This window comes from Gouania willdenowi, chromosome 9 (assembly GCF_900634775.1).
Source record: "Gouania willdenowi chromosome 9, fGouWil2.1, whole genome shotgun sequence".
Classification (NCBI taxonomy): Eukaryota; Metazoa; Chordata; class Actinopteri; order Blenniiformes; family Gobiesocidae; genus Gouania; species Gouania willdenowi.
In genome coordinates this window covers 11978989-11991792 of record NC_041052.1, presented here as the reverse complement: position 1 = coordinate 11991792, position 12804 = coordinate 11978989, and the positions used below count along the sequence as shown (strand labels likewise).

The following is a 12804-nucleotide window of genomic DNA, read 5'->3' as shown; positions in this document are numbered from 1 at the left end:
CATGCACACATACACACCACTGAATAAAGTTTCTTAATTTAATTGTTTAAAATATACAGTTATTAAAATTAAAATTTCAATAATGTCACTTAAGTTGGCAAACATTCACTATTGTTGTCATTCTACACACATACTTTCACTGCTGTGGTTCTGGTTTCAATGTCCCAAACTATAGTGCTTTTCAGCAAACTGGTGTAAATGGCAACATTTCAGCCAGTTTAAGAGGTGCCAAATGAACAAATACCATTTGTGTTCCTCAAGGGCCTCCTGCAAACTTTCCATCTCAATGTCAGTCTTTGCTTGTCACCTATTTCCTTCTTGCTTTTTTATACACACTTGCCCGCTTTTTAGATTGAGTACAAGTTTTTATCTCAATTTGAACACACTTTAGGGTTCAGGAACCTGACTCAGCATGATTCTCTCCTAGTGTAGAAGCATTTTCTGAGTTTTTTAAAGTAATCCAAGAGTAGTTGACAGAACTGTCAGTAATAAGTAATAGTTTTGACACCAAGGTAGATTTTCCCCCATGAGAAAACCAGGAACATGTTGGCGTTTTGAGTTACTGACAGATTATTAACGTGTGGATTCTAAGCTTTCCAATGGTGTCACACACATAAAAATTAATTAATATTTGAAGAGGTTATGGCCTTTGGAATGTTGTTACTCTCTAAACTACAAAAGGGAAAATACAGTATTCAAAGTTTGTGAAGCAATTGTCACCTCGGGAGCAGCAATGGTTGCCAATATCTGTTTGAACTTTATAATGCAATTCACAGCCAGAATTAATACCCATGCCTTCCGTATGGAGTTGAATCAAAAACAATAACAAGAGTGTGTGGATAGCCAAAGACAATCAATACATTGATCAGTTATTAGAATTCCATACTTTCTTTATACTTAGATTAGCATGTTTTGCAAAATCACTATTTTCTCACAAATTAAGGTTTTTCCCCTTTTCTCTGTTTATCTCATGCCAACTTGTCCCTGGTTTTCTCATGGCATGTCACATTTTCAAACTCAATTTCCCAAAGGTATTTCAGGAGCAAGTTCTGTATTGAACTTTCTCAGCACCCCAAATGTCTCAGAGACAATTTTACAAAACAAAACCTTTTGACATAAGCCTTTCTGTAGGCACAGTGTGATAAAACTGAGTTCATCACGTTGAGGTAAGTCTCCTACCTATCCTTAAATGGACACTGCAGTTACTCCCCCGCTGCTGCATGTTTCCTTTTCCAAGTCCTCCATGACTAAATCATGTTCCACCACGTGGTTAGGTCGCCGAGTATTGGTCTTTCCAAGGCTGTTAAGTGAAATTGGTTCCAGGGAGGTCTGTGCATTATTTGCAGGTAAGATGGAGTTTGCCTGCAGCCTGTGCGAGTAGGTTTTCCTCCGCTGTCCGTTTGACGTGCACAGGCTAAACTTAAACACTGCTTGAAAACCTCGGCGAAAATTCTCATTGAAGAAGCCATAAATGATCGGGTTGATGCTGCTGTTGAAGAAGGCCAGCCAGTGGGCAAAGGGGTAAATGTAAATGTTTATGATTTTGTATTGCTGCTCATTCAAGCTGGCGTAGTCACTCAGCATCATGAGAGTCCATAGAGGCAGCCAGGAGAGGATGAAAAGCAATGCAACTATTAGAAGCATTTTTATCACCCGTTGCTTTTTTTTGGAAACAGTGTGGCGGTTGTCTTGACCTGGCTTTCCTCCAGTCGGAACCGTTGATTTGTAAAGTGTGATTCCAATACGAGCATACATGATCACGATAAGGGACAGAGGGGCCAGGTAGATATTTGCAAAAAGGACAGTGGTGTAGATCTTCCTCATGTTTTTATTTGGCCAGTTTTCTCTACACCAGTAAAAGGAACTGGTTTTATTGTCATAGCCCAGTAATACACGGATGTTGTGCTCCTTAGTAACTTGCAACATGACTCCAGAAGGACACATGATGGATATGGCCAGAACCCAGATGATGATGATGATTATAGCAGCAGTGGAAATGGTGAGTTTTTGCTTGAATGGGTAGACGATGCATCTGAATCTGCAAAAAAATACATAGGAGTGGTTTGATTTTTTCATAGCTCTTGCATTTCATGTACATTGACTTGAAGATAAAGTTTTAATAAAGTTTTCACATTTATCTACAACATACAAACTACATACTGTACAAGTATCATGCCGAATGGAAAACAAGCAATGTTTCCTCACAACAACGAAAACAGACTTGAAGCTAAAATGGGCCAGGAAAAAGGGCATTTGAATAAGCAAGCTGGGGAAAGATGTGAGCTGTGTCTACAACATACAGTACATGTTTCCAACTAAGCCCTTTAATTGATATTCAGTATACCATAACAGACTTAAGTCCTTTACTCAGGAAAATGTATTTATTTATTTATTTTTTTAATTCAGTTGAGAAGGGCCAACAAGATTTTTGGTTTGCAAGCTTGGAATTTAGCAATAAGCAGCATCTGTATACTTGTTTCCAACCAACAGTGAAACCTCCAAAAGAAAATTGCTGGAGAATTATTTTGTGCTTCAAGAGGCAGAAGAATAAGGCCATGGCCAATGGTCAAATCTATTAACTAATCATAAACTAAATTGAGCAAGCATTACAGTGATATGCCCCCAAGAAATGTAGGAACTAAAGACACCTGACGTAAAGGCTGAGAGAATCACTGGAAATGTTTCTGTCCTTGACTACATATTCAATGGAAAATTAAAATTCTAAATATTAATTTTTAGTTTTCTTCTTTAAATGAAAGCATCATTGCATTTTAAGCACACGCATGACTGATTTAAAACTATGGGGGTGTACAAAGTGAAATCTGCATATTTATGCAAGATAATAACAGGATCCACTGTTGCTGCTCAACAGCAGCTGTCATTGATGTCAAATACATGGTTAATTTCCCTCCGCGTAGCTCAGTCTGTAATGTAAAATAAAGCAGAGTGGGTTCTGCTTCCCCAATTATTTTCATTTTAATAAGAATACATGGGGTTTTGATGATGAAGTCTAGACTGTGCACAGAGGACTTTTTTGGCTGATCAAAAACAGACTCATTAGGACAGTGGTTCCCAAAGTGGGGGATGCGCCCTGTAGGTGAGATCATGACGTCATGACAGGTGATGCGAGGACAGCCGTGCAAAGCCTGGTGCGTGAAAAATATATATTTTTTTTTTTTCCTTTGTGTTCAAAAACTTTATTATTCATTTTATTGTTATTCTTATTCAATGACGGTTAACTTTTTTTTTTTTTTACCGATTTCATTTAAATGTTGTGAGGCTGTGACTTTTTTTTTTCATTCTTCAAAGGGGGTTGGGGGAGGGGGTGCAGTAGTAAACGTTTGAGAACCACTGCAATAGGACAGATCAGTGTTTCATATCTTCATGGATTTTGGTTTTTACAATTTCTAATTTTCTGAACAAATAACCAGATATAAACACATTCATACGCAAATGTAAGTGACTGCATATTTCTGAGAGCTACAGGTTTACCACGTTACAGTATAGCAGACAAAACAATATATCTATATTCCTCCTCTTAAAGGGGACATATGCTATATTTTCACCCATCTCCATTTGTTCTTAGAACCCCAAAAAAATAGTGTTTGAGGTTTATTTTCCTAAACTTGCCTGTTTTCCAGAGTTTTAGCCTCTGAAAAGCCACTTTCTGAGCAGCTCTAAAAATCGGGTTGTTTAGGGGCCTACGCATATTCATGAGTGGGCGTGTCTATAGGCACTGACTTTCATGCCTCGCTCTTTTTTACGAGGGAAATCATCCATCCATCCATCCATTTTCATACCCGCGTATTCCCGTTTAACAGGGTCGCGGGGGTCTGCCGGTGCCAATATCCAGCTCTCATAGGGCGCTGGGCGGGGGTACACCCTGGACAGGGCGCCAGTCCATCACAGGGAAACACAGACACAGACAACCATTCACTCTCTCATTCACTCCTATGGGCAATTTAGAGACTCCAATCAACCTTAGAGTCATGTTTTTGGATTGTGGGAGGAAGCCGGAGGACCCGGAGGAAACCCACGTAGCACGGGGAGAACATGCAAACTCCACACAGAAAGGACCCAAGTCCACCCCAGGGATTGAACACAGGACCTTCTTGCTGTGGGGCGGACGTGCTAACCACTAAACCACCGTGCGCCCCGAGGGAAATCAGTGATCACCAAAGCCATTTTATTGTGCTATCCGCACACTGTTGTGATTGTTTTCAGCCATACTGCACATTACAGTATAACACATGGCGATTTAAGTGACTATTGCCATTGTGAGTCCGTCTCAGCGCTTCAGGGCCTGTGTTCAACTCAGCAGCAGCAGTCATTCAAACACTCACCAGAGTGTTAAGCTGCTAAGTCACTTTCTCCTCTTCCTCTGCTCTTCTAACTACAAGAATAGTGCATTAAAAGTGATAATCATTTGTTTTGTCCAACCGCTGCGTCACATTGTGTCACAAACACGTCAGATCAGCGATACAAGGTGATCTAACAGGTACTAAAAATGTGTCTGCTCCCTGCTGGTGCCACACTGAACCACAAGATGCGCTGGAAACCACAAAAGCGGAGTACCCTTCCGCATGAACATGAATACACTATGTTCACTGTGGAGAGGTGGCACCGTCAGCAGGCAAGTTCTGTTTTTAGTTTTACCGGTAGCCATCACTACTTCGCTTGCGAGAAAAACAATGGCGGACTTTCGCAAAAGTTTTCATCAGGTTGAGGGTGGAGTTCATGGGTGGAGTTACCAGTGGAGGGGAGGGAATGGTGTTTTCTTTCCCGATTTTACTTGTGACATCACAAAAGTAGAAAATTTGAAACGGAGCAATTTTTTCTGTGTTGTAAGACTTACACAGACCACAAAAAACGACTGGATGGATTAATTTCACATTTTGTGTGCCGTGTGGATATTTCATAATATGTCCCCTTTAAAATCTCTTATTTTGACATTAAGGGTAAATTATTACTAGGATAATCTAGGACACTCGGCACTCCATGTACAGATACAGCTGCTAATTCAGGGCAATGAGAGCTTCTCCGTCCCTCTCAATCAGCCCATTGCACACTTGAGCGCAATCAGCATTCATTGAAAGGTAGACTGTAATAGAGGATGAATCGAAGCCTCTGATTTTGCCTCTTTCTACATAAAGCACCCTTTGTATTAATGGCTGAGGAGTTCTCAGCCTTTGTCTTTCTATTTAGCCTTTTTGTTTCCATTTTTCATGAACTAAAGTTAAAGATCTAAAACCTTTTCTTTGTACACAAAAGGCCTTTTTTCCCTTAAATAATGTCCACTAAAATCTACGATAAATCTGTGCACTTCTTCAATGCAAGATAGTCCATCCACTTCATAGATGTAGCATATCAGGATGTAATGAGGGTATAGGCACGGTGGTTTGCTGTGCGTAACATATGACTGCCCACAATATAAATAGACACTACCAAGTCAAGGAAGGAGAGGAAGAGAATCAGGGCTTTTGCCTTTGTTTATTGTCATATGTTTTTTTGCACATATAAAATTTGTTCTCTGGGGCGGTGGGCATGGGCAGCCACGGTGCAGTGCCAGGGGATCAGTTGGGGGTTAAGGGGCTTGCTTAACTTTCCACAGTGTTGGCCCGGGTGAGACTCAAACCGGCAACCCTCTGATTGCAAGCACGTTTCCTTAACCACTAGGCAACCACTCCCTTTTCACACGTGCTGTGCGTAGGGCATCGTCTTCCATGGGGGGCCACATTTTGCGCGAGGGGATGTGCTGTGTACATATGCACTCCAGAAGATGTTGATATCCCCCATATGGGAAGCTGCGTGAATAATTATTAGCAAAATCACAAACTAGTTACTCGTGAGCTACAAAAAATATGACAAGTTAACTAGTCAATCACTGATTAAGGTCCCTAGTTAACTAGTCAATCACTGATTAAGGTCCCTAGTTAACTAGTCAATCATTGATTAAGGTATCTAGTTAACTAGTCAATTATTGATTAAGGTCCCTAGTTAACTAGTCAATCATTGATTAATGTCTCTAGTTAACTAGTCAATCATTGATTAAGGTATCTAGTTAACTAGTCAATTATTGATTATAAGGTCCCTAGTTAACTAGTCAATCATTGATTGAGGTCTCTAGTTAACTAGTCAATCATTGATTAAGGTCCCTAGTTAACTAGTCAATCATTGATTAATGTCTCTAGTTAACTAGTCAATCACTGATTAATGTCTCTAGTTAACTAGTCAATCATTGATTAAGGTCTCTAGTTAACTAGTCAATCATTGATTAAGGTCTCTAGTTAACTAGTCAATCATTGATTAATGTCTCTAGTTAACTAGTCAATCACTGATTAAGGTCCCGAGTTAATTAGTCAATCATTGATTAGGGCCTCTAATTAACTAGTCAATCATTGATTAATGTCTCTAGTTAACTAGTCAATCATTGATTAAGGTCCCTAGTTAACTAGTCAATCATTGATTAATGTCTCTAGTTAACTAGTCAATCACTGATTAAGGTCTCTAGTTAACTAGTCAATCATTGATTAAGGTCCCGAGTTAATTAGTCAATCATTGATTAGGGCCTCTAATTAACTAGTCAATCATTGATTAAGGTCCCTAGTTAACTAGTCAATCATTGATTAAGGTCCCTAGTTAACTAGTCAATCATTGATAGAGGTCCCGAGTTAATTAGTCAATCATTGATTAAGGTCCCTAGTTAACTAGTCAATCATTGATTAATGTCTCTAGTTAACTAGTCAATCATTGGTTAAGGTCCCTAATTAACTAGTCAATCATTGATTAATGTCTCTAGTTCACTAGTCAATCACTGATTAAGGTCCCTAGTTAATTAGTCAATCATTGATTAAGGTCCCGAGTTAATTAGTCAATCATTGATTAGGGCCTCTAATTAACTAGGCAATCATTGATTAATCAGAATCAGAAGTCTTTTATTTTTCCCAAAGATAAATGTTACTTGGAGGCTGAAAAGCACTAGCAAAGGCATCAACTAGTGAACTAGTAAGCATGCTAGGTGGACTAAACATGTTTACTAGTGAACTAGTAGGAGTAAAATATCTACTATTAAAACCATTTGTAGCAGCACTAGTCAACTAGTAATGGTAAAAGTGCGTATTAACTTAACTATTAGGGGAAATAAGCACTAGTTAACTAGTCTCAGACACAATAAATCAAGTATGGAAAAGTGTGCACTGACTGAGGCTTGCTATTGGCTGCTCAGTCCATAATAAAACATAACAACAATGAAGAGTAAAAATTTTGTTCTGATCCCCCACTTCATTTGCTTTATAATTTGCTGTAAAAGGCACACATTCATGTTTAGTTCTATTTGTGACTCAGATTTGTTTTTGTTTTTTCAGTGTGAAGTCATTTCTATTTAATATTTATTCATTTATCTTTAAACGATTCATTATCTTTTCATAGAGCCAAATTGCTGTATCTATACTTACAGAAAGTACATTATTTAATACTAATAAGGGTTGTCAAGTTAAATGCATGTTATATGATCATTTCATACCGATGCTATATTAAGGATGGGGTGAGTTGGGGGCCCCAGGATCCATTCCTTATGGGAGATGAATGAACATTCATTCACCAGCAACCATTTTAGTGGCCATTCCTGCAATAAGCATCCCAATCGCATTGATCTCTGATAACTTGCAGCAGCTGTAGCATTGGGCTGTGTAATACGACTGCTCACTTTTAAATGTATTATGTATTATTATGTCCAGTCTAAGGCACACCTATGCAATATTCATGCTGTGTGATTAGCATCTCGATATGCCGCACCTGTGAGGTGGAAGGATTATCGCCGCAGAGAAGTGCAAGCAGATTTGTGAACAATATTTGAGAGAATTAGTCCTTTTGTGTGCTCACACAACTGTATCCACATCTCTAATGCTAATGAAATAGCAGACAGATGCTGAATGTGACACAATTTTACATTTTGACTCATTTGAGAATTCATATTTTTTAAATAAATTTGCATACCAACTGAGTAAATAACCCCAGACACCATAAATCCAACTGAATATTAATTTGGGGAGAACAGCGTAAATCCAAAAGAGAATAGCCTGATATGGAAATGGGTCAGGAAAAGGTTTTGACATGTTTTTTTTTTTTCATTAATGTGAATACAAGATTAGAATAATGCAGTCTTTGACTATCATAACAGAGGATGTTGAACTGGGTTTTCTTACGTATATACAGCAGTTTTACATAACAGCGCTTGAAAAGAAATCTTCCACCGCTATTTTGAATTTTTTTTTTAATTATTATTATTAAAAAGGGAATTGTGAACCCTTTTACAAGCATTGGTTTTTTTTGGGAGTTTAGTTCTGTGTAAAGGGATTTGTTTCCTCCATGTGCTGCATGTGTCCTCTATAGGTAATATACTCTTCCATGTGTATTTGACTGAATGTTTTTAATCATGATGATTAGTTATTTTTTACCTGTCCACAGCAATGGCGACCAGAGTGAAGACGGATGCTGATACAGAGATCCCTTGAACCATTCCACTCATTTTGCAGACGAGGCTTCCAAACGGCCATCCTGTTAACAGAAGACAGCGTGTGGCTGATTTACCAACAAGAGAACATGTAAACTCCAGTTATTGTAAAATTGTTTCACTCTAAGTTATCGACCATTTTGGACAGGCAAAAATGATCCTGATGATGTAAAATGACCTGGTATTGCAGGGTGGTTGCATTCAGGTCTGGCTAATTTGGCTCCCTGGGTTTTTTTTGCACGGAAACCACTAATGATTTGGAAAAATTTAATATTGTCAGGAAATACAAGTGACTAATTCCGTCATTTACGCGTGAAATAGGCTGCAATATTTTTGAAATGTTCCGTTTTTCCTTACAAAATGCTTGGATTTTTCTGTTTCTATGAAAAAGTCTAACACCTGTGAGGTGAGGAAAGTAAAACTTTAATTTGTAGTTTCAATTTCAACAACTGAATATATTAGGAACAATTTTTAAAACAGGAAAAGCTAGAATAGAAGCGTGTATGTTTTAAACAAATATGAGGGATTTAAGGTATATTTTTCAGTCTTTTTTTCCCTTCAAATTTGCCTTATCATCTTTGACTTTTTTAAAAAAAATGCTATTTTCGCCTCATCCAATAACTTCACACTAGCTTCTAGAAATACTGGTAGCAGATTTTGTTGTGTCATATTATGATGTTAACAGCCAGCAATAAGTAAATATAATACAGTTTGAAATTGTTTAAAAAAGCAATTACTTATTATTATTATTGTTATTTTTTAACTAATTTCTATTTGTTAAAATATCTTTATTTTTTTTAACAAGCAAACTAATCTACAGGTTGCACTTTTTAGAAACTGACCTTTCTCTGTGACGTGTGACATGTTCTCTCTGAGTGTGTGCAAGTGTTCAGGTTCAACAACATGCACTTCCAGGTAATTGGGGTCTCGAAATTGATTGTAGGTGAAACGTTGTGCGTGTGTGCGTGTGTGTGTGTGTGTGTGTGTGTGTGTGTGTGCGTGTGTGCGCGTGTGCGCGTGCGTGTGTGTGTGTGTGTGTGTGTGTGAGACTAGGATTGTGTACCTTTCTCTTTATTATTCTTGCAAACGATTGAAGCCCTTGACCAAACTGTGCCTCCAGCCTTGTAACCAGGCTCGTTCATGTCCAGTAATCATTTTCATTATGGATACATAATGGATGGATGGAAGACTGAAACCCAATAATTATCCCATAATAGACAGACATAAAACAAGCAGCTAATGTTAGTATCAGTATATTGGACATGAGAATGTCCTTAGTGCTTTGAAGTTTTCATTTACCTCCTTGGTTAAATGGATGTGCTGAAGTGTGTACAGAACAGTATGTCAAAAAAAGAATGCATTTTTCTCCACTGTACTGAAAATGTGTTCATTTCTTTAATGTAACTAAAGAGCAGCACGTAAAGATAAGATTGTCAAAGCTCAGAAAGGGTTGTTTTGTGCTTCTTGGTACATTAGAAAAGAAGACCAGTTCCTCTGATGTCCGAAGGCTCATAGAAAAACTGGAATTTGTTTCACGCTACCCTGCCAGAAAAAGCATGTTGCATGTAGTACAGCTTTATTTATATTTATGTTATTGATTGCTGTGTTGTATTATAACTCTGTCCTGTCCATATTTTTTGTGGTAATTTGGTTTTCTGTTTTATTATTTGGACTCTATGCGCACTACAGATAGAAATTAGCTGAAGTGCTAATTTTGGCTTGTACAGACATTAAAATGCATTGTCCCTTCCAAAAACAAAAAACAACTTTGTTTCTGTTCTTAACGTAACAAAAAAATTGGGTTTGGTCATAACCAGGGGTGGACTGGCCATCTGCCGGTGAGCCGTTTCGCCCGCTACCTGTTTTTTTTTTTTTTTTTTTTTTTTTTAAAAGCAAGTGGAGGTAATTGTATTAAAGGTCACATGTCATGCTATTTTTCATCCATCTCCATTTGTTCTAAGAACTCTAAAAACATAGTTGTTGAGGTTTATTTTCCCAAACTCGCCTGTTTTCCTGAGTTTTAGCCTCTGAAAAGTCACTTTCTGAGCAACTCTACACAAACAGGCTGATGTGCAGCCTACTTATGCATATTCATGAGTGGGCGTGTCTATAGACGGGACACTGACTTCCACCTCCCCGCACGGTGACGTGGGGCCGTAGTCGAGCTCATGCTGCTTTATAAACACAGAGCGTGGGGGCGGGGCATTTGCTGGTACATACATAGAGTGTAGAAAATACATACATAGCACTACGCGAAGGACGCTGAAATGCTCACCTTCGTGGGCGTGTCTGTTTACATGTCAATCACGGCAGAGAGCTTCCTGGAGGCGCGGCTTCTCCAGCTCAGTGCCGCGCCAAATTCATCATCAAAGTGGGAACGCGTCATCAAATTGGAGCGAGGTGTTTGGGCTCACCCTGCAGTAAGAAAGGAGCAAATCACCCTCTACTTTGGGCATGTGTATGAAGCCCAAATAGCACTTTATGATGTTTAAAGCACAGAAACGTTGATTTAGCGTAACATGTGCCCTTTACCAGGTGACCAAAATTTGGCCAAAAAAGGCAAAAACGTGGCAAGAAAAGAGTGAAAAATGACTAAAATGGGCCAAAAGCAGTCATGGGTGGTTTAAAAAAATTTACAAAAAAGAGCAAACAGGTAATATGTATTGGCAAAGGGTAATGGGCAAAGATGTGGAACAAAAAGAAGCAAGATGTCTAATTTATAGGGTAAAAGTTAGCTTATTTGATGATGAAAAATGGCCCAAAAAATTAAAGAGAGGACAAAAATTGTATTAAAGTGTCAAAAACAACTTTCAAAAATGTACAAAAAGTAGAGGAAAAGGGGTTGTTATTGGCATTTATTGTCATTGTTTTGAAAAGAGGCAAAAATGGGACAAAGGACGTTGCAAAATGGCTAAAGGAAATAGGTAAAAGGGAGTTAAAAAGTTTCCCCCTTTTAAGGTTTTCTGGGGGAATAAGAATTAAAATGAAGACAAAAAGAGCCCCATTATGAGTATCACTGACTTACATGGTGTCCTTTGATAATGTAGTGGGCTGGTCTGGATAGAAAATACCAGGGCTGTATTTTGGTCCAAGTCCACCCCAGGTCATAAAAATACATAAAGAGTGAGGGTGCAAAACACCTTACACATCCACTTCTTGAAGGTAGTGCACATTTGGATTTAGTTTTAGTCATTGTTCTTTTAAATTGAATACAATGTAGTTTGTCATCAACTAAAATAGAAAGGATAAATAGTTATGCTTTTTTTTTTTAATTTTAGGGGAAAAAAAAATAGAAATGAAATTACCATTGATCAACCTGATGAGATGGTATGATTTTTTGTAAACACACACAGATTTGATGTGATCAATGTGTAAAATCACATGAGTTCTAATTGGATTTCATCCCATGGGACAAAATTATAGTTTTAGATTCACAAGTTACCAAAAAATCTAAACACATTTTTTGCTAACATATATTGTTTTTTTTTTATCTTAGTCATAGTCTAGTTATTGTCACTTAAAAAATATAGATGACAAAAACTATGACAAAAAATTTTGGTCAACAAAATGATCAGTGCCTGAGGGGAGTTGAACAACATGTTTGATGTGGACAAATATTGAGTCTTGACTGGTGCAATTTGATCCTGTGGCTAAAATGCATTTAACTGTGTTTTTCTAAGCCAGTGGGTCTCAAACTTTTTTGGCCCAAGTACCCCCTTATGTCCGACTAAAATATTCTGCTCAGAATTCTGTGAAAAAATATCTTTAGAGCATAATGATGTATAGCATGAATATAGAACACCCATTTTAAAGAATCTCATTTTGTAAATACTGTAAATAAAATGAAACAGTATTTAGTGCCTCCTGAATAAATTAGGCATATAAGGCACCACACAACGCACACACAAATGAACTATTTGAAAAGGCCAAATACCTAAAACTGCAAGAAATAATACACTACAACACACAAATTCTCGCATATAGGGCATCACTAAAAACACTCCCATACCAAATACAAAAACGTTTCACATACAAACACACTGCTTATGAACTAAGACATACAGTAATAAAGTGTTTATACAAGAAAGGGTTAAATCTAACATTGGAAAATACAGCACTGTTAACAGAGCTATTACCAGCTGGAATAGCCTTGATGCAGAGACAAAACAAGCTGCAAACTTGGCTAGATATGAAGAAAAAACTCGGAAGACATTTTTGCAAGAATACGATATGATCAACACATCAATGAGAAAGAAGATGAACTTTTCTTTTGAACTGGAGGAACACAAACA

The 12804-nt window shown here is 37.9% G+C and overlaps 1 protein-coding gene across 1 annotated transcript; it reads right to left on the bottom strand.

The window, feature by feature from the left end:
* Positions 1 to 1185: 1185 nt before the first annotated feature.
* npffr2a (neuropeptide FF receptor 2a) lies at positions 1186 to 9376 on the bottom strand. The gene is made up of 3 exons (XM_028456926.1): positions 9355 to 9376; positions 8457 to 8580; positions 1186 to 2038 (listed from the first exon to the last, which is right to left on the bottom strand). The coding sequence occupies exons 1-3, from the start codon at positions 9374 to 9376 to the stop codon at positions 1186 to 1188; spliced, it is 999 nt and encodes a 332-aa protein (XP_028312727.1).
* Between the last annotated feature and the right edge of the window lie 3428 nt (positions 9377 to 12804).

Excerpts from the sequence above, each read along its gene's own strand:
- npffr2a (XM_028456926.1), bottom strand. The coding sequence starts at position 9,376 with ATGTCACACGTCACAGAGAAAG. Across the intron at positions 8,581-9,354 it reads GTCACACGTCACAGAGAAAG|CCACACGCTGTCTTCTGTTA; the intron begins GTCAGTTTCTAA and ends TTGGTAAATCAG. Across the intron at positions 2,039-8,456 it reads GTCGCCATTGCTGTGGACAG|ATTCAGATGCATCGTCTACC; the intron begins GTAAAAAATAAC and ends ATTTTTTTGCAG.